The sequence below is a fragment of the Mesocricetus auratus genome, unplaced genomic scaffold, assembly GCF_017639785.1.
Source record: "Mesocricetus auratus isolate SY011 unplaced genomic scaffold, BCM_Maur_2.0 Super-Scaffold_100014, whole genome shotgun sequence".
Taxonomy (NCBI): Eukaryota; Metazoa; Chordata; class Mammalia; order Rodentia; family Cricetidae; genus Mesocricetus; species Mesocricetus auratus.
Genome location: NW_024429197.1, coordinates 5,807,454 through 5,832,418, shown reverse-complemented (window position 1 = coordinate 5,832,418; position 24,965 = coordinate 5,807,454). Strand labels below are relative to the sequence as shown.

Sequence of the window (24,965 nt, the reverse complement as noted above, 5' to 3'; positions counted from 1 at the left end):
CTCCTTCAACCCTTCCTTCCACGTGGCTCTGAATTGTCTTTGTTTGTTTTCTAGGCTGATGAACCAATTGCAGACTATGCTGCAATGGATGATGTCATGCAAGGTAAAGACCAGTTTGCTTTCAGAATCTGGTGATGGACTTAGGATATAGGATGGTAGATAGAAGCTGAAATGCCCTGGGCTTTACTTTTAACCTTGAAAAAGAGCTATTGCATGCTCTTAAGGTAGAACTTCCCCATATCCGTCATAGTATGGGGTAAAGGTTTGGGAAGTGGAAAGCGGGGAGAATGAACGGTCATTGTTTATTAACACAAGGAAACCGGGGGAAACAATGGTAGACTGGAAGATAAAAGAGGTCATGAGGAAGTATGACCTACACGGGAGCGGGAAGCTCTGCCACTCCATGGGTGGGCACACCTTGCCTCCTGTTGATGGAAGCCTGTGTGAGAAGCAGCCTGACAACTGTGCACCCTGTGATCCTTGCCACTCAGTTCCTGCACATCTTTGTCACCCCTGATGCATTGGGTTCCTTAGATGGTAGCTATAGAAGCTGTTTCAGCACTTGGAAGAATTTGCACTAAAGGGGTTGTAACAAGGCTTCTTAGAAGAGTGCCCCACTTAGTCCTCCATGTGCTCCAGGGCCAGGAGAGTTCCTCGTTAGGAAAACGAGTCAACTCGAGAAAGTACATTCCTACTAGGAATAGGCCAGTTCATCTACTGAGATCGGTGACCCTGGTGCCCTGTGATGGAGCTTTCAAATGCGCTGTGTTAGTTTTACACTTCATAAGTTCATTATAAGAAGCCCGCATCACATGACAGCCAAGGACCCAACCAAGAACATGAAAGCAGGGGGTGTCATTTAACAAGCTAAGAAGGAATATTGTAGGATGCACTGGAAAATTTAAAAATGGCCTATAAATATCTGGGCATAGTAGTACGTGCCTGTAGTCCCAGTACTTGTGAGCTCAAAGTAGAACTTTTCATAAGAATTGAAAATAATTCATAGGAATAAAAACTGATTGAGGGTATGCTACAGTTGGTGAAGAACTAGGGATGCTTTTCTTGGTTGGAGGTGGGAAGTGCGGGTGACCCAAGTCTACTCACATGCCTGATGGCCCTTGAACCCACAGGGTGAGTCTCTGAAGTTACCTGCTATCATGTTATGTGGAAATGTGCTCCTTAAGTAAGGGCTGGTAGAATAAGAAGGACGTTACTGGGACCAGGCATGGGACAGAGTACTAAGAAATGGGGAGGGAGATTTCAGAGCCCAGGCTGTATGCCAAGTAGTACAGGCATTGGTCCAGATTTGGGGCCTGGACATGGATTTTAGGATGAGCTCTCTGTGCAAGGATGATAGAAGTGATGATGACAGCCTTGAACAGGTTCCTGCGGTTAGATGCAAAAGAGACAAGACACATGATTAATGCAGGGGTTGCCAGGCATAAAAGAGCACACATGAGCAGTGCAGCCGAAGGCATCAAGGGCAGCTAGCGGGCAGGCTGGGTCTTGCCAAGGCAGGGCAGGTGGTAGAAGAGCTGAATGTACTTCACAGGAAGTTAATCAGAGGAAAACCATAAAAACATGTTATCTAGAAAGACAAGCAAACTAGGCATGGGAGCCTGTTCCAGTAAGGCCAGTCTGGTTCTCATAGTGTGAGATCCCATCTCAGAAATAATTGAAACTGAGCTGGAGTCGTTAAGAGCATCAATATGATTGCTCACAACAGTTTGTAACTCCAGTTCCAAGGGGTCTGGCTCCCTTCTGACATCTGCCAGCACCACCCATGCATGGGGTGTACATGCAGAGAAAACACGTGTACACATAAAAGTTTAGTCTTTAACAAGTAAAAAGGAGACTAAACATCAAAGAAACCACACAGAATCTTACCGTGGCATCTGTCATATGGGAGTAACAGGAAGAGAGAAGAGACAGCTACCAGAGGTCAGCCATGAGGTCTCTGGGCATGCTATAAGCATTTGCCTTTCTAAATGGTGAGTGTGATTTGATGACTAGAAAGACAGAAAGGTCATCAGATTGTTGCTACCATAGATTCAAAAGGAACCATTTCGGGTGACTAAGGCAATTAAAAGTTATTTTAAACTTCTCATCGTGAGGCATTTGACATGCTCTCACTAACTGACAGACTGTCTTTCACTCTGGAATTCTTTTCTTTCTGCAGTTTGTATGCCAGAAGAGGGGTTTAAAGGTAAGGCGTTTGTCATGCTTCCTCCCTGTCAGAGCTACACCGTGACTCTATTAAAGTGAAGGCTGTAATTCGATTTAACATTTAATCCAATCCAAGTCTCGTGACTGGAATTAATTTTAGCTGAAAGCATTTTTATTCCATCTTCTCTTTACCATTTTCAGCACAGGCTTCAGATCAGGCCTGTGTATGAGGAATTCTTCCTCAGATTCATTTCAGGGGAGGTTGGGAATTAGTGGGTAGGATTTCTAGATTTATATTTAACCTTCTGCCGGGTCTTCCTATCGGCTCCATCTCTGCAGGGCTGCTGGTGTGTAGCTGGTAAGAATTAGTGGTGGGAGACTGTAGGCTCACATCAGGTCAGTGCAGGTTTCGTTAATTATGAAGATGTTTGCTCCTCAGCGCTGTATGTGTGCAGATAGATGCAGGAGCAGCCGAGCTGGCTCTCTGCCCACCCCTCCCAAGGTCTGTGGCAGGTTGCGATTCTTCCCCAAAAGGAATTGAGTCAAATGCCAGCAGTTCCACGCCAGGCAGTGCTAAAGTGCCTGGCCTGGCCTGAATACCTCCTTCCTCCCCATGTGACTCTGCTGTCTGCATGTGAGAGCCACAAAGGAACTGCTGGCAGGATCTAAACAAAACAAAATATTCCTTTATGGATGTGGCCGTGAAATGAAAGCATCAATCGGAACCAGTTAACTTGTGTGATGGGCATAGGAACCTGTGGTTGTCAACCAAAATGTGATTTCACTGGGAGCTTGGAGACTTGATCTTCAGTGCCAAGGGCCCGTGTTCATTTGCTGTGATGGATATTCCCTGTTGATACATTCTTGCCAAACAGAGTACACAAACTCATACTTTTAGCCATACCTCCACGTGTGTTCTATTTCAGGTACGGGTCTGCTTGGACATTAATTTCTGCCCACCTGCTGACTGCCAAGGAATAACCACAAAGGAAGAGGAATTTCACATGTTAGGGCATTAAAGAAAAAGTGAATTTAAGAATTAAACTATTACCTGGCTCTTCCAAAAGGCAAAAATCCATTTAAAGAGACTGTCCCAATTGCCTTATGTCAATAAAGCAGATTGCACTGATGGACATGAGACTTGAAGGAAATGTTTCAGATGATTTTCTATTTAAGTGGTGGTGGGAGGGAGAGGGCGAGTAAGCAGAGTAGCAGTAAGAGTAAATCATGTTTACACACGATATTAGAGCCACGGGCGGGAGTGAAGTCCTGCCAGTTTCATACAGATGCCCTGGTCAGTAGTGGATTTGTGTGGAAGTGCATGGGAGATAGCATCCCGCTCTGCACTCCATGACTGTCTATAGAGACAACGACCTGCTAACAATACCTGTCTTTGACCCATACTCATCTCTGAATAAGTAAAGCATGAAAGTGAAGAATTTGCCACCGTGGGACGTGTCTTCAGAGCTCTAGTACTTCAGGTCAGCCACAGCCCTGCCGCCTGCTTGCTCTCTGTCAGTGCTGGGTAGAAGGGGGCCTCTGCTTTCCTCCTTCAACCAGGCACTGTCTCAGTTTTCTTCCAACCTTTCAGAGATGATGGGAAATGTTCAGTGTGTGGCAGCAAAGCAAATATTCCCTGAACATTTGAAGAACAGGATGGAAGAGCCGGCTGGACCGACGCTCCATGGGGCAGCACAGGGCCCTCCCTCCTCCGGCTTCACTTTCCTCGGACCTCTCTTCTCTCTGAAAAGCATTCTCTGACACACTTTATAGAGGGGCAGGGTGTGCTTTCTTATCCAACTCAGGATTACTGTTGGTAGTGAATAGTCTAAGCATCGTCCATATCCGCAGGAACAGGTTTGAATTGAGGCTGGGCTTGGGTTGGGTTGACTGGCTTTTTTCATTTTCTCTATCAAGTAGGTATGGGTATGTTTGTGGCCCAGATGCTGAAACAGGCCCTTTTTTGTTTCTGTTTTTAAATCTTTGCTTAATTAACATAAAAAAGAACTGATCTCAACATTAGCTGCATCTTTTGGTAGCTCTGTCAGTGCTTATGGCTGCTAGGTAAAATTCCCAGTGTGGTGTTTGTATTTGCAATTGAAGAATTTGTGTACTGGAAGAGGTGAAGAGCCCTGTGCAGGGCCAAGAGAGCCACACATCTCCCTGGAAAGCTACCCTAGGAGCACCTGCCTGTGAATACCGTGACTCAAGTGACCCTGGTTTCCAGATCTGTTCTGAGCGCCACAAAAACAGGACCAACCTCACTCAGAAGTGCTCACTCTTTCCCAAGACCAAGATGCTTAAAAAGTCACTGAGCATTTGGCAAATGACCTTTATTGTCCTCACGAAGAATCCTGGAGCTTGTGGCACTGACAGAGCCTCTGCATCACAGACAGGTGGTGGTGGGGATAAGTGACAGAAAGAAGTTGTTTGTTCCCCTCTTTCCTGGGATTGGATGTGTACCATTTTTCCCAGGTTGCAGGGACCGCCTCTTGGAAGGATTGTGGCATACAATGTTTCTTTACACCTTGTTAAGAAAGCAACAATCATCAACCCTTGTTGGGCAGATGTATATGGGGCAGACCAGTCAGCAAGCTGTTTCCACCCCGAACCCGGACAACCTCAACACCCCTCACTGCAGAGCCTTACCGGAGCTGCAGCTCAAGCCCCAAAACAAGGCCATTCCCAAGCAGCTTGAGATCCCTGGGCTGTGGCTTCTTCACAGCTTGAAGTAGACAAATTCTGGAGAATATGCACTTGTGCTTAATAGCTGCCATGTTCCTGCTTCCTAATATGTGCTGTTTGGTTGTCTTCTGAGATGGGATGGATGGCCTTAAAGCATAGGCTAGCTGTTCTCCTGGGCTCTGAAGCTGCCTTCAGAACCGGCATTAAACCAGATTGTAACACTCCAGGCTTCTCCTTTGTATGTTTCCTGTTTCTTTCCCAGACAGGGAGGGTCTCCTGTAACTCAGGCTGACCTCGGACTCACTGTGTAACCAGAATAACCTTGAATTTCTGCTCTTCCTACTTTCTCCCAGGTGCTGGGATTGCAGGCATGGGGCCACTGTGACAGGCTTCATATATGCTGAGGTCCAAGCACAGGGCATAATGCAGACTAGACAAACATTCTACTTAGTGATCTACATCCTCAGCTCTCCCCTTGATATTTCTGATCATTCTTTAATCCCATGCAAATGTGTAGAGTCACCTATGCTGAAACGGTTACCAGACATATAGGCTATCATTTGATGTCTTCATTCCTTGAGAGAGAGCGCTTTCTTTTCTGTATTTATGGACTTTATTGTTGAGAATCACTGTCAACCTTTCTGCCAAATTAAAGACACTTGTGTCTCTGTTTCCACAGATGTTGGTCCAGAGTGAGTTCTTTGTCTTCACCTCTCAGGTCTGATCAGATCCTGGCCAACAGCAGATACTGAAGCTTTTTGATGCCTCAGAGATGGTTTGTCTCTGTACAGAGCAGGGAAGCCTGTCTTTCCTGCTCTGTAGTTGCCAGGCTGGTCACCCAGAGCTCAAGGGTAGTCAGGGTACAGGGTGGTAGGACAGAGTGCAGGCGAGTGACCAATATCTGTTCAGTCCAGTTCAGACCCCGAACATGAAAGCACAGACAACACTGAACAGTTATTTCCCTGAGGGGAGCTCTTCCCTGACAGTGGAGGTAGTGACTGGCCCTGTCGTGGTGGGTGTGTAGGGAGGAAGGATCCACCTGGTTTCCGAGTAATCCCACCCTTTATTAGCAAAGAGGCAGCTGATTTGGTCCTGGCTTCCTTATCTCTGAACATCTGCTGCCGCACTCACGCCAGCATCCAGAGGATTAGGTGCTCGCACACAATCTGAAAGTGCACTGAGGCGTCCAGGGGGGGCCCCCCACCCCATTCCCTTTACCAGGGACTTCCTTGTTTTAGGAGCTCTGCAGGCACAGTGGTGGCTGGCCAGGTGTTCCATTAACCTTTTTCATAGATCTTCCACTTTATCCCATATCACCAGAGCCCGTGGCTAAACAACACTTCAGGGTCGTACCAAAAGGCATTCAAAGCATCTTTAGAATGTGCAGAAAATTGGTGCTTTTCTGATGGACAGGCCTTGCCCCAGAAAGGCAGCTTCAGTTGTTTGCCATTGCCAAGAACACCAGAAAATCCCTGTAACTGCAGGGGCAAGGGCGTGCCGGCCCCGGGAGCCTATTGGTGCTTCATAGCTACTTCCTGGCCTGAGGGGTGGTTTTTCATTGTTAATGGATTATTCGTTTTATGATTGTTCAAGAGTTGAGGACAGGTGTCTCTTGTGTGTTCCTGACCACTCAGCTGCTTGTAGGAAGAGCTCTAGGCCCCTTTCAAACTGACATTGGCTGCCTTTGGGATTAAGACCTGTGGCAGCTTGTTACTGTCTAAGCCTTTGCTGGGCCCTGTCTGGGGAGGCAAGACTTCTGCAGGAGAGCTAGTTCAGCATAACTGTTTTGTTTTGAGACCGGGTTTTTCTGTATATCCCCGGCTGTCACGGAAGCCTCTGCCCCCCAAGTGTTGCAATGAGGTATCATTCCCAGCTTTTGTTTTGTTTTTACATGGGGGTCTCACTAGGTAGCCTGGCCTTCAACTAGTGAACCAGCTTTAACCTCCACAGTGTTGGGACTATTGTATGGGCTATCATTTCCTGCTTGTGTTGATTTCCCTTCCCCTTCTGGGGGAGGGCAGGGTCTTAGCTAGACTGACCTAAAACTGTCTATGTAGGCAGTGATGACCTTGAACTTCTGATCTTCCTCCTGTAGGAGTCTGGGTGTGCCTTGATACACCTGGTCTTCAGTGGTGCTCGGGATTGAACCCAGGGCCTCATATATGCTAGCTAGGCAAGCAAGCACTCTTAACTGAGCTGCATCCCTGGGTCTGTGCTGCTCTTAGAGAGCATCATCTGCTCCCTCCCCCGGAACATACACAGTGAGAGAAACTTCCTGTCTTGGCTTGGCTAGCACTTCAGGGCCAGCCAGGGCCTGTCATTAAAATTGCTGTTGGTCATGAAGGAGCCAACCCTGTAGCAGCAACTGTTGTGGCTGCTGGGTTCCAGATATAGGCTAATGCTGCCAGGCCCAGCAGGCCCTGGGCCACAGGAAATGGGGACACACTCCAGGGAAGCCATTGCCTGGGTTGGACGATGGCCGGCTGGCACTCTGGCCTCTACACACTACTATCTGGGTGTTCCTGCCCCTGCCACTCCTGTTTTGTCACCAAGGGCAACCCGCTCCTTTTATATCCTGGACAAGTGTGTTCCTAGTTGAACGTACGGAAGTTTGCTGTGTAGACATTGTCAAACATCCTCCCTGCCTCTGTGGGGTGGAAGGGGAAAGCGGGGCCTCCTGGCAAATCCAGCACTGTTCCCACACTCCACTCCCCAACTCCCTGGAGGATGCTCCAGGTGTGCTTTTGGGAAGTTGCCAAACAGGGCTGACTGAAGACTTGTCAGCCCCAGAGTTGCCTCTGGGTAGTTGGTGTCTGAAGGCTTTGCGATGGTGTTACATCCTTCCAGAGCCTGTTGCTGGTTCTCCAGATGAAAGAGGCCCCAGGTTGTGCTCAGTTGTCAGATTCCGGGAACGAGAGTGTACTATTCCTTCCACTGGGAGCCACAGTTAAGGCTGGAATGACTGTACCTAAAACCATTGTAGGGAAAGCTGTCCTAGTTCTGGCTGGCTCTCTGCTATCAGAATGTGGTCGTCTTACTTGCCAGCCCTGGCCATAGTGTTCTCAGCATCCACCAGAGGTTCTCCAGTGGGCACATCTGAGAAGAGAGCTGGGGTTGGGCCAACATCCCCTTTCTGAAGACTCATTACCTAGCCCCTGGGCCTCTGCACAGCATGCCTGGGTGATGCTTAGCATGTGTGTTTCCTAGATGCAGGCCCCATGCATGGGAAGCCCTTGCCTTGCTTTTCCTCCCTTTGTCAGCTGGCAGAGGTAAGTGTCTTTCCCAAGGGACATCATTTCTGTTTCAGAACATGCGCGCGCGCGCGCGCGCGCACACACACACACACACACACACACATGCAGGCACATGCACACACGCTATTCAGAGGCCGCAGATGTGTCATACATGTTTCCATTGTCAGCCTTAGATGTCAAAGCGTTTGAAGCCAGCTTTTTCTTAGTGATTGCAAGGGCAAGGTGGTAGCTGGATTGGAGCATGTTAAGTAAGGAAAAGAAAGCTTGTGCCTAGAGGCAGCCATGCATGAGTGGTCAGTCCTGAGTGGTTTGGATTGAAATAGGCCAGAGAAGGCAAAGCTCCGGGGCCTTTGTCCAATTTTCCCTTCAGCCCGTGCCAGGCTGTGCACCAACCCCCCTTCATAGGCACATGTTGCCTCCTCCCCAGGGGCTCCGGCCATCTCAGAATGGCGCCCTCCGGGACCCACAAGAGATTATAAACCTCTCATTGAAGAGGCTTTCGGCAAAGGGGAAAAGGCTGTAATTGAAAAGCTCCTTGGTTCTAAAGAAGAAACAGACCTGGAACAGAAAAGCCTTCATTTTTCTCTCCCTCGGCCAGTGTCAGGCATGCTCAGTTCCCCCATGCAAGTAAGCACACAGCCATGGAGCTTTGAGTCTCTGGGTCCAGAGCACGGAAGGACAAAGGCCATGACAGTCAGCTGAGCGTTTTTGCTCCATGCAGGATTCCTTTGTGTTTTTCTGTCTTTTGAGTCTCAGTATATGCCTGAGTGAGGGGGGGAAACCTGGACTCCTTCCTCTACCCCCTGAGTGCTGGGCTGATAGACCCCACTAGCATACCTGGTCTAGGTAGTGCTGGGGATTGAACCTAAGACCTCACAATGCTAGGCAAGCTCTCTCCTGAGTCATATCCTCACCTAGTGCTCTATCAGTGAGCTTCATTCTAGGCCCTAGTCTTTTTGGTTTAAATTGGGCATGGTGGCTCATACATCTAATCCCAGCTCTCAGGAGGCAGAGGCAGATGAATCTCTGAGTTCAAGACCAGCCTGGTCTACATAGAGAATTACAGGACATCCAGAGCTAGGTAATAGACCCTGACCCCCCACTGTGACCCCCCCTCCATTGAGATGCTAAATTGTTCAGGGAATTCTTGATTCTGAGTAGCTCAGACAGGCTTTGAACTTGGGATCTTCCTACCTGCCACAGAGCTAGGATTACAGGTTTGAACCATCGGATCTAGGTCCCTGGTGTATTTGTACACCACCCACTGCTGTCTGCTTCTCCCTTGGGCCCAGGTGGGACACTTCAGTCTAATAAATGCCTGGAGCTGTCTGCTGTCCAGCCGTCTGTCTGCAGAACGTTTGTCAGGCTCCAGGCACTAAACCACTTACACAGCTGGGAAGGAAGAGGACTCTATTGGGAAAGCAGCAAGAGGCTCGGGATTGTGCTTGAGACTGAATTCAAGGTTTTGTGCTGCTGTGTACACAAAGCCAAAGGATGCCTAGGAGAATCCTGGAATTTGGACTTCTGAGATGGGTGAAGCTTGTCCATCACACACTGGCCAGAAGGTATGTAGGCATTTGGGTGTCATTTCCCAGTTAGGATTCTGTTTCCACCAAGGGTCTCCAAGACCGAAATTCTGCAGATTATCCCTGCCAGAGACCATTGGCACCACACCTCAGGGTCCCATCCCCATTCCCAGGACGTCCTGGAACAACCTCACTCAACTTCTTTCCTCTTTTTATAGCTTTGACTCCTTGAGTGTTTCTCTGTAGAAAGTCAAAGGGACTACCAGGGTATTGTCCAGGAGTCTCCTCATTGTGTCAGCCATGGCACACATGTTGTCCAGGGCCACTACACCAGTAGCTTTGACACCCTATGGGAAAGCTGGAGTCCAGGCTCCATGTGCTCTGCAGTCTGCCTGTTCCTATGTGATGCTGGGCAGTGGCCTCCACCACACACACACTGCCCGGAGAGCTTGCAAAGGAGAACATGCCCACTGCTCAGCCTTCTCCCATAGGGGAGGATAGCATGAAGGATTTCCTCTAATCTCCCTTGAGGTGAGTGAGGCCCCTAGGGGTCTCAAGTCTGGCCAAGTCCTATAGCAGCTGGAGTAAGGGTTGCCAAAGACCCAGATCATTTCCATAATGAAATGCAGTCCCTGTGGCTCAGGAAATACAACTGAATTCTTGATTTGAGTCATGTCTAAGTCCTACCTTGACCTTGGACAGCCCCAAATATAAAGGGGTTGACAAAGATGAAAGTTCTTTGTACTCAGTTTCCCCGGTTAGAACAATGAGTAAGACCCAGAGGATAGTAAAGATCTGCTCTGACGTTCTGTGACTCGGTCGGGTTCCTGCATCGGTCAGGAAAGCCCTGCATGGGTGCAGACCTGTGCCCGGGCCTCAGGAAGAGGGGTATGTGGGAGCCTTGCGTTCTGTTGGCCACCAGTAACTGGAGTCGGTGGGCAGGCCCAAGAGCCCATGCTGCTAGGCGACCTTGGAAAGGTCTCTTCCTGGGTCCTCTGAGATCACTCAGACTAGATGTAGGGTTTGCTCTTGGTCCTCTTGCTGCCTTCCTGTAGTCTAGGGTGGGGAAGGGAAGAACCTATGGAAAAGCAGGGTGCCACTGACTAGTGGGCCTCTCTGTTCCGGCCCCGGCATCACCCGTAGCAGAGTGCCCCCCACGACTGTCCAGTCGCCCCGCTTGCCCCAGAAGTTGTACGAGGCTGTCGGCTAGAGCCCCCAGCACTGCCACTGTCTGGCTGTGCAGCCCTCAGCTTGTCCCTACGCCTCTCTGGACCTTAGTTTCCCTACCTGTTAGATAGGGGCACACAGTAGGGGTGGCCATCCTGTCGCTCCCGCGCCTGGGGCTCAGGCTCCGCAGTGAGGGGGGGAGCGGCGCCGGGAAGGAGCGATCGGCGGTCACGTGACGTCCCCCTCCCCGAACTGCGGCGGCGGTGGCGGCGGAGGCAGCGGTGGCGAGCGTGTCCCGGCAGAGCTGCAGCAGCAGCCGAGGGCACTGGAGTGCCGAGCCCAGGACGCCCCGGCCCAGGCCCGCGGTGAGTGTCTGCTCTGCGCAGGGGATCCAGGCGGGGAGCGGCGCTGCCAGGCTAGATGGCGGCGCGGCGGGGCGCGGCGGGGGACCCCGCGGGCACCAGCCATGCCGCGGGGCAGGCTCGGGTTCCACCCTTAGGTGCCCAAAGTCCTAGGCTCCATCACCCCTGTTACCCTCCGGAGGGGAAGGCGGAGAAGTGGGCACTCTGGGGAAAGGCCAGCCCTGCATCCCTGAGGGAAGGCACTCTGCTCCTCTGAGCAGGGAAGTGGCGGTCCTCTGGCCATCGCCCTGGGCCTTGATGTCCTTGCATCTCCAGGTACATAATGAATCCCGGCCTGTCCTAACCCACCACGAAGTGGGGCACTGGCGTCACGCAGTCCTTGTTGCCACCCCTGGCTCTGTTGGCTCTGAGGGTTGGTGGCGAATCCACTGGCAGTCACCACTATGCCCTACAGGCCCTTTGGGAGCCCTACTGATGTGACGGCTTGGTGAAGAAACCTTGCACCCCCTCCTGTGTGTGTGTGTGTGTGTGTGTGTGTGTGTGTGTCTGTCTGTCTGTCTGTCTGTCTGTGTCTGTGTGTCTGTGTCTCTGTGTGACCCCTGGAACCGTCCCTCTCCAATGCTTGACCTTGCGGGTTGCTGTGACAGCATAGGCCTGAGGTGGGGTTAGAAAGGACACCCCACCCCTTCTTCACATGGTATATTGGCATTTGTCCCGGTCTTTCAGTCCCCTCCCTGCCAAAGTCAGAGGGCCAGATACCTATTGACCTGTAGGAGAGATGGGGATAGAATCCTGCCAAGTATGAAGCAGAAGAAAGGCAAAGAGGAACTGGGGGTGAGCTAATCCCCCTTCCTCTCCAAGGGAGCTAATGCATGTGTAGTGCTCTACCAATCCAGGACCTCCTGAAGATGGTTGAGGGGAGAAGTTGCTCAGAATAGCGCTGGTGAGTGTCTAGGGAAGCTCAGAACCTCTAGGGCAGCAGGACTAGGTTGTATCAGGCCCTTGCCCTGTGGGTTCCCCTGTGGGACCTCAGCCTGACTCCAGGGTCCCCTGGCAGTGGATAGACCTGGGCAAGGAGTGGGCACGCCTTTTGGCCTTGAGGAGGATTCCAGGGTGACGACTAACCCACAGCGAGAACACCTGCTCAGTCCACCCTCTCTAGCTGCAGCAGCCTTCCTTTTACAGCAGGCTGAGGTCTCCATGACACAGGGGAGGGAAAAGGCTTGGCCATACTAGGTAGATTGTGCGTGGCTCTGAGGAACCTGGTGTTGGGGCTACCATAAGATATTTTTTTTTCTTTTTGAGATAGGGTCTCATTATGTAGCCCTGGATGGCCTGGAGCTTGATATGGTAGACCAGGTTGGTCTCGGATGAACAGAGGTCTGTCTGGTTCTGCCTCCTAGGTGCTAGGAGTAAAAGTGTCCATTAACACACCTGGCTAGTCAGAATTCTCCTGATCCACGGTGGAGATTACGCCAAGTGGAGGGCTCACCATGGTCTGTGGCCCTGTGCTACCTGTGGGGGAGAGAGGGGAGGTGCTTCTGGATGGAGATGGGGGTGATGGTGAGGAGATCCAGCATTTATACTTGCAGATATGCCCCCTTCCCATGGCTACGATGCTTCCCACCAGCTTTTGCCAGCTCATTGCTTCATCTGAGAAAAGCCCCCCCCTTCTCCCCAAGACATGTGCCTAGCATGGTCTCAGGAGCCCCTTGCTGTCTAAATATCACATTACGGGTCACAGCAGGGTCCTTTCTCTGGCCTTGTCTTTGCCTTGAAGTTCTCTTCTCCTTGGACTTCAGGGCACACATACCCCTCCCCCACAGCAGGCTCTGCACAAGCAGAAGATGAGGGAGGCCTAAGAGCCTTGCCCTCTGCTGCTGCCCCTACCCTGCTGTCATGCTTCAGAACAGAGAGACCCTTCAAGGGCTCCTGGGGCAGGTCACCCTTCCATGCCACCTGTCTGTCTCCAGGGCCTTTGTCACAGCTGTCAGACAGCTGAGGAGCCACATACGCTGGGCAAACAACCTCGCCCCTCACCCGGCCAGACACACACACACACACACACACACACACACACACACACACACACACCTTGACTCATGAATACTCTGAGACCCAGACTCAGGGGCACACAGGGAGACTCTACCCTGTCTGACCCCACCCACAAGAGCCACACCACCCCGACAGATGCCACCTCTGTGACCAAGAGGAAGCGTCTAGAAGCCTTCATCTGGGAGGCTTTTCTACCTCAGTGGCCTCCAGTGAGCTGACAGGATACACAAACATACAGAGAAAAACACGTGGAGGCCCCGCGCCCTTAAAAATGAACCTGGCAGCAGACATGTTGAGGCGCCCACATGGATACATGCTTGCACGCGTGCCTGGCATCAGCTTCCTGTGTGTGGGATGTCACTGCCTCTTCACCCTGGGCGGGGATGGCAGAGGCCCCTCTGAACTCCTCCCTCCCCAGCCAGCCCTCACCTTATTCCCTCTTTCTGCTTCCCATGAGCCCAGCTAGAGATGGAAGAACAGCCTTTGAAATGGCCTCAGGCTTTCAAGTTCATCACTTGCTCCTGTTTCTACCCGGCACTTACCTGAAGGACTGTTTGAGAGTCTCTCCCCTTGCCTGGCCTTGAGGGTACCAATCCACAGGTCTCTCCTCGGGCTTGGAACAGCCACAGCCCCTGCTTCCCTTTCTTCTGCTGCCTTGCCAAGTGCCTGGACATGTTCTCTTTTCTACTGCTCCCCTCCCCACGCAGAGCATGGGGCCAGCTGGGGTGAATGCAGCAGGGTCCCTGGATATCTCTGGTCACCTTTCCCCAAGGCAGAGAACTGCTAGGCTGAGCCCGGGCACCCTGGCACCCTGGCACACTTCTTAGAGGTTGGCATCGCTGGGAAGCTACCACTGAAAGGTGTTTGGGTAGGCTGAGGTGAGGCCTCCTGGTAGGGCAGATGCCAGGTTAGGGGCAATAAGGGGCTGTGGGTTCCATCATGCTCATTTTGGCCCCAACCCGGACAGCTGCAAGTGGGGATCTTCAGCCCAAGCTTGGCCCTTCCCCTAGCTGGGTGTGCAGCCAGGCAAATTATTGCCCCTCTCTGGACCCAGCTCCGGTTCTGGGAAGCAGCTTGGCCCAGCTGGGTAGTGAGGCAAGTCAGAGGTGTGAAGAAGCAGCCCCTCAACAATGAGGAGGGAAGTTTGATCATGAGAGGGCCCTGGCTGGGCATTTCCATGGGTTAGAAACTCTAGGTCTAGCCTAGGCCACCATAGGCTTTGAATTTCAGAGGTAGCAATCCCAGGAACAGACCAAGGAAGAGGGGATCCAAGGGCAGGAGGCTGCAGTTTTGTCTGCTTGCAGTGTGGATGTTCTTAGCCTTCAAGACAGGCTCTATTCCTGAAGACTGACATTTGGCAAGCAGGTGATTCTGCAAACAGGCAAGGAGTGGAATCTGAAAGGTACTGATAGGGAGGTACCCCAAGCAGAGAGGATCCCACTGCGATCCTTTTACATTGCAAAGCAGAAAACAAGACATCCAGTCTATCTACTGTGTCCCAGCACAGGGCAGAGGCCCTGCCACCCGCTCAGCAGGCATCTAGAACACCCAGACTGGGAGGACTGGGGAGAGCTGGGAGTGGCAGTCGCTGTCATATGTTTTACCATGCTTGTTGCTTGCAAAGAGGTTGAGGCTCAGAGTGCCTTGGCTGCAATGCCAACATGAGGCCACCCTCCTGTCAAGGTGAGCGAACCTGAGTCTGGTTTTTTTTTTTTTAGGTTTATTTATTTTATGTATATGGTGTTATATCTACATACAGAGATTACATTTGGGAAGAGGGCATCAGATCCCATTATAGATGATTGTGAGGTACCATGTGCTTGCTGGGAATTGAACTCAGGACCTCTGGAAGAGCAGCCAGTGCTCTTAACTGCTGAGCCAGCTCTCCAGCCCCCAAGTCTGTGTTTTTAACTCTCTGTTGACCAGTTGCATGGTTTGGGACATTTTCCTCCATCTTCCTGAGCCTCTTGTTTCTTTATCTGTAAAGCAGGGACGGTGGGTCGTTTTGTTTTTTAAATATTAAAAAGATTAACATAGATGGTAGTATATAGCTTTAATACCAGCACTTGGGAAACCAAGACAGGTAGATCTCTGGGAGTTTGAGGCCAACCTGGTCTACATAACAAGTTCAAGGCCAACCATAACTATGTAGAGAGACCATCTCCAAAAACAAAACCCCAATAAAATAAAGACAGAGGATAGGAACTATCAAGACTCTGAAATCTGATCCAAACTGGTTAGTTAGTGAGCACATTAGGAAGGCAGAGTCAGGAGGATCTTGAGTTCAAAGTCAGTCTGGGCTACAAATGGAGACCACTTCTAAAACAACAAATAATGAAAAATGCTGGACCCAGTGGCATGGGCCTAGAATCCTAGCTATTCAGGAGCCTGGGCAGGAGGAGTGAAAGTTCAAGACCTGTCTGAGGTACAAAATGAGTTAAAGGGCAGCCTGGGACACTGTCTCAAAATAAAAAGCAAGCCAGGCAGTGATGGTGCATGCCTTTAATCCCAGCACTTGGGAGGCAGAGGCAGGTGGATCTCTGTGAGTTCGAGGCCAGCCTGGTCTACAAAGCAAGTGGCAGGACATGCTCCAAAGCTACACAGAGAAATCCTGTCTCTCAAAATCTAAATAAAACAAAACAACAACAACAAAAAGACAAGAAGGCTCAGTGGTAGAGTATTTGCCTAGAAGATACTAAGTCTCTCCTGCCTTCTCCTCACTTTCCTTCTTAAAAAGACATTTGCTTATTAGTTTGCTTATGCATGTATGTGTATAGACATGATGTAGCACACACATGGAGAGCAGAAGACACATTGCAGGAGTCAGTTCTCTCTGCCCACCATGTGGGTCCCGGGAATCGAACTCAGGCTATCAGGCTTAGCAGCAAGCGCCTTTACTGGATGAACCATCTCACCAGCCCCCTCCCCCTTTTGTTTTCTTTTTTTCTTTTGTATCATGTTCTCACTATGTAGCCCAGGTTGGCCTTGAACTCATAGTAATCCTCTCTCTGCCTCCCAGGTGCAAGGTATTTCAGGCATGTATCACCACATCCACAACAAACTTTATAGAAAAAAAAAGAGTCTTTCCTTTAGTATTTGGGGCTAGTAGGATTTTTTTTCTCCCATGACATCACATTTTCAAGGCAATTGGCAATGGGCAATCTTCCCTCTTGAGGGGTCATGGCGTGGCACATAGTAGGTACTAGTGTAGATGATTTTATATCAGCAGAATTCTGAGTTGCACGATGAGAAGGGGTGAAGGCAGCCCTGGCGGTGTGACCAGCTACATTGAGGGCCAAAGGTAGGGGACTTTGTCTTCGGGGAGGGTGACGAGGTGGGCTGCTTTATTGATGGCTTGACTGCCAGCCCGAGGACCCTGCATCACCCCAAAGTCGCTAAGGAGCCTGTTGGGCATTCTGTACCCAGCCTCTGATGGTGTGGCCAGACTCAGTAGCCAGGGAAGAAGAAGCAACCTGATACAGGCACTGTCCTGGGTCTGGCTGCGCTGGGTGGGTGCTGCCCAGTGTCTTTCTCCCTGGACCTCAGCAGGTCTCCCTGCCTGGGGCAGGTGAAGGGGCTCAGAACACCAGCCCTGCAGAGAACCGTGTAGCTGAGAGTACAGGAAACAAGGCTGTCATCTACACAGAAGGTGGTACCTTGTCCCCTGTCTTTGTCTCGTTGTCTGGGGGCAGTGAGGTAGGTTCTGAGCGTGCTGGTAGGTCTGTGGCATGGGAGAAGCCTTGTGACTGCTGCCTGGATCTAGGAGCTGTGCTATGTGAGCCCCGGGGGCGTTGCTCTCTTAGGGAGTCAAGGTGTTTCTGTAACTGCCTGTTCCTCAGGCACCCCTGGGAATTCGGAGCTGGAGCTGTTGGCAAGGTGCAGAGGGGACAGTGGGTGCAGTGAGCTACCTCCTCAAGCCTGCAAGAGCCACACCCTTGCAGAGGGGAAAGTGGAGGTCAGACTGTGGGCTTCAGCCCTACACCTCCCCATATCTGACTTGAATCTCTAAGAGACCGATTCCCCTGTCCAAGTTCACCTCCTTGAGTCAGGGGCAGGTGGAGGTGGCTAATGGAGGGTGACCTTGGTAGTGTCCTCTGCCTGGCTGCTTAGGACCAGAGCTTGGGTGGGGGGGCAAACCACTGACCTCAGGGGGTGCTGGGATGAGGCTAGGTTGGGGGTTGACAAGTCTTTTGCCCTGACACCCTTTCTCTGACCTTGGAAATCATCAGAGAAACCGCATGTCCTCTGGTAGACTTCTGCAGGCCTTCTGTGCCAGCCTTGGTGGCAGGCTAAGGAAGTCACAGGGCTACAGCTAGGTGTGAATGAACTTTTGGCCTTTCCTGCTCACACCTGCCTCCCTCCTTGTTATCTGTCTCCCTGAGCTCTAAGTACCTTGGAGAACAAATCTTGGCAGAGCACTTAGGGTTGAGGCCACACCCATCCCTGTCACCAAGCTTACAGTTGGAAAGGTTTAAGTAGTTGTGGTCCCTAAGGATAAAGAAGCCTGGGACTTGCTCCTGCGCCATTGCCCCCAAACTTATGCAGTCCTTACCAGAAGAATGGGAACTGCATGGCAACCTTTGTGATCCTGGAAGGATACACAGAATGTGAGCTGAGCAGCAGAAGCCTGGAGGGGCATTAATTGAGCACTTACAGTATGCTGAGTTCCATGCTCCATGCTAGCACTTTCCATGGCCTCATCCCATTGACTTCTCAGCAACTGTTACTAGCAGCTATAAGGGACTCAGAGAGGTTAAGGAGCCTCCAGAGGTCACTCGGTGGGCTGAGGTTTTAATTAGGGCTGGGTTAACCACTATTAGCCACTGTGTGTACAGAGTGAATGGGGATCGAGAGGGTGCCATTGAGAGGGGTGGGCTGTTCCCCAGCAGCTCTAGGAAGTTAGCTCTGGCCACGGGGACTGGCTTTTCCCATCAGCTCTGTTTATCAGTCTGCCAATGCCAACACAGAGAAAGTGGATGTCTCATGACAGGGAGGAAAGGGGGCCTCACTGGCCACCCAAAGACCTTCCCTGATTCTTGCTCTGTCCCCATGTAGGCCTCTCAGAGCCAACCCTGTGCTAGCACAAGATGTGTCACAGAGCCACAGCACGGGATGCCTTGAGTGGCCCAGTGTGTTCAGGGAAAGGGATGGACCCAGAAGCAAGGCCGTGTGCATACCCAATGAGGCCCATCTCTCTGAACTCAGTTTCATCGTGAGATGGAACAGCAGCTGCCACAGGAGACACACTGCCCCCCAAGACACGGGGAGCCACCCAGACGTGACTCAGTCCTGCTCAGGGAGACCATCATCTGTGAAACGAGGGACTGGACCCCACTATGGGCTTCTGTGCAGTGCTTAGGCTGAGGATGGTTTGGGCTCCAGGCTAGAGGGTCCTGTGGACAGAGGGGCCTTGATAACCAGAGAGCACCCCTCACTCCCTGCCCCGTTCTAGTCTGGGGTGCTAGGCCCCAGGGGTCGTCTTTCGGGAGGTGGGACTGGGGGCTTCAGGAGTAGGTTCTGCAGGTTGAGAGGAGAGTCTGGGAGTCTGAGCTTCACCTCTGCCGCTGCCCAAGAGGCGTCTTTGCTTGCCATGCCCATGGGGCTGGACTACCTTGGCAACCAGAGTGAGAAGGGCCCTTAGAGAGCCCTCGTTATAGACAGAGAGAGGGGCCCAGAGAAGGGATGGGATCTTCCCAAGTTTCTCTGTGAGTCAGTGTGGAGCTTGGCTCAGGACCTAGGTCTCCTGGGATAGTTCATAGCTATACCAGGACGTGTCCACTAACCATATTGAACACCCATCTCAGTTTTCCTTACTGGGACTTTTGGCTTTGAAGGGTCTCACTATGTTGTTTATGGTGGCCTTACACTCATGGCAGTTCTCCTGTCTCGGTTTCTCAAGTGCTGAGGTGACATGCACTAGCCACACATTTGTTTTGGTTTTGTTTTTGAGACAGGCTCTTGCTACATAGCCTAGGTTGGCCTAGAATTTATAATCCTCCTGCCTCAGCTCCTCAAGTGCTGGAATTATAGGTGTACATCCCATGCTTGACTGTGAGTGCCTATTTATTGGTGTCTCCTGGGTTAGGGCTGAGAACTTTTGAGTTTTTAAAAGCAACCCTTTGAGATAAATAAGTACAGTTAGTGTTGTTGCCTTCACCTGTTAACAGCTGCGGGCTTTGAAAGTTTATACCTGACTCATTCCATGCTCAAGCCAACACTAGACCATGTGTATTATAAGGACAAAACTGACTTTCTGTCTGTCTGCAGCTGGCCTAGGACGCTGTTCATGTGTTCATTGGGTGCCTGTCAAGTGCTTAGTGTCATGGGACTGAGGGTCAGTGAGGTGAGGGGTCTGCGGGCACCCCTCCACTCTGTGCCTCACCCATGATGTCTACTTCTCTCCTGTCCCCAGTCAGCCACACACTGGCTTTTGCACCCTCTTGAGTGCCCATGGTGTACCTGGCCTCCTCTTGTGAGAACTGGGGCAGGACACAGCAGGTGCACTTGCTGCCATTGGTATAAATAACCACCCCATGCAAACCCTTTGTGAGCACAAGGCATTGTCTCTGCTGCCTACTGCTCAGCATCAGCCTCCAGTCATGGGAGCGGGGTCCTGCTCTGTGTGACTCTTGTGTCTGTGTCCCTACCCATGCAGTGGACTCTACCCTGCCCCATGTCCAGGCATTGGGCCCAGGCTATGTGGCTCTGCTTACAGAGCCATTGTCTGGAAGGCAGGGTATCTACAGCATGCTAAAACTTGAGCAAACGGGGAGACAGTGTTCCTTGTGAGCTCCATCCACTCCAGCCTGTGAAAACCAGAGTAGAATAGTTGTTTTCTTCTTAGGAGGCAGCGTGAATGTCTCAGGGAGTGCTTACAGACATTTCCACGCCCACTCTTGGGCAGGCCCTTCAGCCCCCAGGAACCTGGGTTTCCTAACCTGCAGAATGGGGACAGCAATCTGACCTAATTTAGGCGATGGCAGGAGAGATGCTTGGCACACAGCCTCAGTAGTGGGTAGCTACTGCTTTTCTGGGCTGGAGCATCAATGATGGGGACTGAAGTCTGGAGGGGCACCCGAGGAGCCATCGCCAGCCTCAGTTTCCCATCAGTTATGGCAGATACACAATTTTTGCACGATCTAGCTCCTGGGGCTGTTGTGGGTATCACAGAGGCCGCAGGCTGCGTAGGTGCAGCTCAGCAATCCTCTCAGAGGAATGAAGGGTGGAAGGAACATGGTAGGCGGCGAAGCAGGTGCCGCCATTGTGGCATGCAGGTGTGCCATTGTGGCCTGGAAGGCGCAGCCTAGAGGGCAGGGCAAGGACAGGCTGTGGGACCGCCTTCACATCAGGGGAGGAGGGAGGGAGTGTGTCACAGCGGGGCCTGGGGCTCTTTCTCTGAGGGCTCAGGGTCTCCACCCTTCCGGGGAGAGCCTCTGGGGGTTGGGGGCTGTGGCTGGGACTGGGGTGCTGTCCCTGGTCCTGGAGAGGCGTCTGCTCTGGCCTGCAGTTCCACCAGCGGCCAGAAGAGGGCGCCAGGGACCGCCTCTGACTCCCAAGCTGCGTTCAGAGAACATTCAGTCTTCATTTCCAGATTTAACACTCCTAGACAATAAGCCTACCTGCTCAGCTCATTTCAGAAGTCAATGACATGTCACCCATAAGGGAACAAAACAGTGCTCCACTTGTCTGGGTGAATGCCCTGGCATGACCACACTGCAAGAGTCACAGAAGAAACCAAACCCTTGGTGTTTATGACAGAGACACTTTCCCATTTAACAGTGGAAAATCTTACTACTGCACCTGACCTCCAGCTCTGGTTGGCTCCAATAATTGAGCCTCAGAAAATTTCATTATGGATTAAAGCCACATCAAAAAGATACTCATGGGGTTGGGGCTGTAGCTCAGTGGTAGACCAGTTGCCTGGCTTACTCAAGGTCATGGATTCTGTCCAGCCCCCCCACCTCAAGGGGGAACAAAAGCACAGATCGATACTGGTGTATGAAGCACTTAGGGGCTCGGCTGGCTTACCAGGCTGTGCCCACACGCAAGGCAGGGCAGTGTGTGTGTGCAGGAGTCTGCCTTGAGTGGGACTCTCCCTGAATAGCTCTTGGGGCTGCCATCCTCTGAATGACTATGGTGACTCTCAGTAATTGCTAAATTAAAAACCACCTTCCCGTATTTCCCTAATGCGTCCCGGGGGCGGAGCTGTTCTCATTGAGAACCACAGCCAAGGTGGGAGTTTTGTGGCTCTGCTGAGGCTCGCCGGGTCCCAATCTGGCCGACTGTGTGGATGGGGATGTTTTTGAGGGATTGTTAGTGGACTCCTCCCTCATCTCAGAGATGAGCCAGCAGAGGCCAGAATAGGAAGGGGCTCGTCCTGGGTAATAGCAAGTGACTCACAGACCTGGGGGCTAGAGCCAGGTCTCCTGACCCAGGGAAGAGGGCTCAGTCAGCCTGCTGCCCTTGTAGGTGCTCTAAGTACCTGCCTGAAATTTAGCCAACTGCCCTGAAAATGGACAGGAGAGGCCATACACTTAGCAGAGATATTAAAATAGGGAGGCTAACTGGGTCCCTGCTGTACCACAGGACAGTGGCCTTGTGCTCTCCTCAGGGATGCCATGGTTGGCTGCACACATCTCTGACTCACAAAAGGCCATTTCCTTTTTCTCATTTTCCCCAACAGTTTGCTGGGTACCATGTAAGATGGCCATGCGTGTGTGTACATATCTGTATGCACACTGTATGAATGTGAGACAACCAGTTAGAAGGTATGATTTCTGTGCACAAACAGATCTTGTGGGCGTGCACACTTCGATTTGTGACTCAGGTGAATAAACTTCATCTGACCTTTGCACGTGTGTGTGCATGTGAGCTGACAGCGTGGGGGCTGACTTTCATGTGAGCTGGTTACACGTATTGCCTAGGCACAAGTTAGACATCTGTATGTGTGCATGTGGACCGGGGAAGCCTTGTGTATTCAGGTCCTCGAGGGAGTTCATTATGTCAATACCCGGCACCAGAACAGACAGCAGAGGCATCACCTGCAGCTGCTTGGGGAGGGTGCTTCCCCAGGGGACACCCCGGCCCCGACATTGCTCCTGGGACTGGGTGGATGTAACTGGGCTAGAAGGATGGGGGTGCTTCTGCAGCTGGTGAAATTCTTTCTAGGCTTTGCCCGGTGAGAAAGAGATCAGTGTGCATGAGTGAGGGAGATTGATTAACACATGAGCAAACCTGAGCTCTGGGAGGAAACAGATTCCAGCCAAGCCACCCGGGAGCTGCCAAGACCAGGGCAGGGAGCCCAGGCATGCCATGTCTCCTGCCCAGGAGGCCCTGAGCAGATCCATGCATGGGAATAATTTAAGAGGGAAGTTGGTGGTTGGGGACTCTGGCGAGAGCCCACGAGTAGCACATGGAGTCCAGTCTGGGATCTTCCCAGGGCTTGTCCTTCACTCTGTTCTCTGGTTCCCTGCTGAGGGCTGGCAGAGCAGTGCTAAGGGCAGGTGGGCAGGAAACGCAGAGTTCAGCCTGAGGTGAGCTTGGGAAAGGAACTACTCTCCACCCCTGCACCTTCTCGTCTTCACCAGATTTGACATGTGTTCTGTTAACTTAGGAACATACCCAGGAGGCCTAGAGGAGGAGCTTTCTTCCCAGAAGAAGCTGACCCCGGAGACCAGCCCGGCTCCGTTTTTGTTCTGAGATAGGAATTTCTGATCCTCTGAGATTAGAGGTGTGTGCCACCATACCTGGCTGTACTGTTTGTTTGTTTATTGAGACAGGGTTTCACTATGTAGTGCTGGCTGGCCTGAAATTGGCCATATAGACCAGGCTGGCCTAGAACTCCCAGAGATCCACCTGCCTCTGCCTCTCGAGTGCTGGGATTAAAGGCGTATGCCACCACATGTGGGCCCGATGCCTGGTTTTGTTTTGTGCAGGAGAGTGAACCCAGGTTTTCATGCATGCTAGGTGGGCCCTCTGCCGACTGAGTGCTACCCTCAGCCTGTAGCCTCCTCTTCTAGGTGGGAGACTGAGGAAAGGGGACCCCTGCAAGTGCAGCCGTCACCCCCTCAGTGCCAGCCTGCAAGCGCCACTCCCTGTACAGTGGTCCTTGGTGGTTTATCTGGGTCCCTTGTCGCACTGTCTATGTGTCTGTCTTAGAGTCTGTTCTGTGTGCTCACACAGATTTGCCTCCCTCTTTCATCAACACTATTTTAAAGTTTAGGTTTTACTTTATGTATGAGTATTTTGCCTGCACGTATGCATGTATGTATGTATGTATGTATGTATGTATGTATGTGTAACATATGCAGCCTGATAATACCTGAGGAGGCCAAACAAGGACCTGTATCCCCTGGAACTAGAGTTACGGATGGTTGTGAGCCACCATGTGGATGCAGGGAGCAGAATCAAGGTCCTCTGCAAAATCAGCCAGTGCTCTAACCACTGAGCACTTTCTCCAGCTACACCCAGCCCCACCTGCCTTTTTTTGAGTCACATGGAAGTGTGCACTGCCACACCTGAGATCTAGTCTATCTATCATCTATCTATCTATCTATCTATCTATCTATCTATCTATCCATCTATCCATCCATCCATCCACCTACCTATCTATTATCTATCTCTTGAGACAGGGTCTCATTATGTAGTGTTGGCTGACTTTGAACTCAGAGATCCACCTCCCTATGCCTCCCGAGTGAGTGCTGGGAGTACAGGCGTGCACCGCCCACCTGGCCAGTTCTTTCTCATAGCTGTGTGGCCCTGATCTCCATCTGGATGGCCAGTTAGTTAGTTTACTAGTAATTCTTTGCTATTCTTGTAGAATGACGCAAATTCATCTAACTAAGCCTCCTCCAAATCATGCTGCAGTGAAGGTTTTGTTTAACACACACACACACACACACACACACACACACACACACACACACACACACTGTACCAGGCGGGATCCCCAGGGCTTTATGATTGGCAGTTTAATTAATGTGCAGTCAAACCATTTGAATAATTAACACCTTCACTCCCGGCCCCACTTTGCAGATGAAAAAAAACTGAGGCACAGAAAGGTTAAGCACCTTGCCCTAGGTTACACAGCTGACTGATGAGAAAGCTTGGTTGAAACCCTAGGAGAGCCCACAGGATGCAGGCCTCCCATTCCTTGTCCTTGGCCCTTCAACTTCAGTACCCACGCTGTGACATAGACAGTGAATTCTCGTAGGCAGTCTGGAAGTCTAAGAGGGTTCATTCAGTGGCTGCTGGCCTGGGGGGCCAGGGGCTGGCCATGGAGTGCCCTCCACATCTGTGGCTGAGAGAACATGACCTCACTGGCCATCCCACCCCCTCTCTTGCCAGCCAGGCAGCTGCAGTTGGGCAGAGCTCAGAGGCCGAATCCCACACTGGGTCCTTTGTGCTTGGTGGGAACCCTGCAGCCCCACGGCCCATCTCAAGGGCCTTCTGTCTCAGCATCAGGGGGGCCTCCCTGGGGCCAGGCCCAGCTGGGAAACTTGGCATGTTGGCGGCTCCTTGGCCACCCTGCCAACTGGGCATTCAGGACCCACTCAGAAATGGGCCCCTTCGGTAGCCTAGGAAGGCTGAGGCTCATGCTGCAGGGGTAAATTCAATCCGTGAAGGCTGGAGTCCTGGCGAGCAGAGGGCAAGGCAGCCCCCAACACACACATACTGCCCAGGCTGGATCCAGGCTCCTGTTTCCATCCAACTCCTCCCTGGAAACCCCTACTCCTCCACAGAAAGTAGGC

The 24,965-nt window shown here is 51.6% G+C and overlaps 2 protein-coding genes across 8 annotated transcripts in view; both read left to right on the top strand.

Annotated features, from left to right (window-relative positions):
* Usp48 (ubiquitin specific peptidase 48) overlaps positions 1 to 5,529 on the top strand; it is a 67,354-nt gene extending 61,825 nt beyond the window's left edge. For all 6 annotated transcript variants that reach the window (XM_040756326.1, XM_040756324.1, XM_040756322.1 and 3 more), the window contains 3 exons: positions 55 to 103; positions 2,180 to 2,206; positions 3,093 to 5,529. In XM_040756326.1, coding sequence (XP_040612260.1) covers positions 55 to 103; positions 2,180 to 2,206; positions 3,093 to 3,115 — 99 coding nt within the window. In that variant the 3' untranslated portion in view covers positions 3,116 to 5,529. The remainder of the gene's footprint in view (positions 1 to 54; positions 104 to 2,179; positions 2,207 to 3,092) is intronic.
* Positions 5,530 to 11,040: 5,511 nt separating this feature from the next.
* Positions 11,041 to 24,965, top strand: part of LOC101827955 (RAP1 GTPase activating protein) — a 61,462-nt gene continuing 47,537 nt past the window's right edge. Inside the window, exon 1 of one of the 2 annotated variants that reach the window (XM_040756319.1) lies at positions 11,041 to 11,163. The gene's annotated coding sequence lies outside the window, so the exon portion shown is untranslated. The remainder of the gene's footprint in view (positions 11,164 to 24,965) is intronic. The other variant, XM_040756320.1, reaches the window with a different exon arrangement.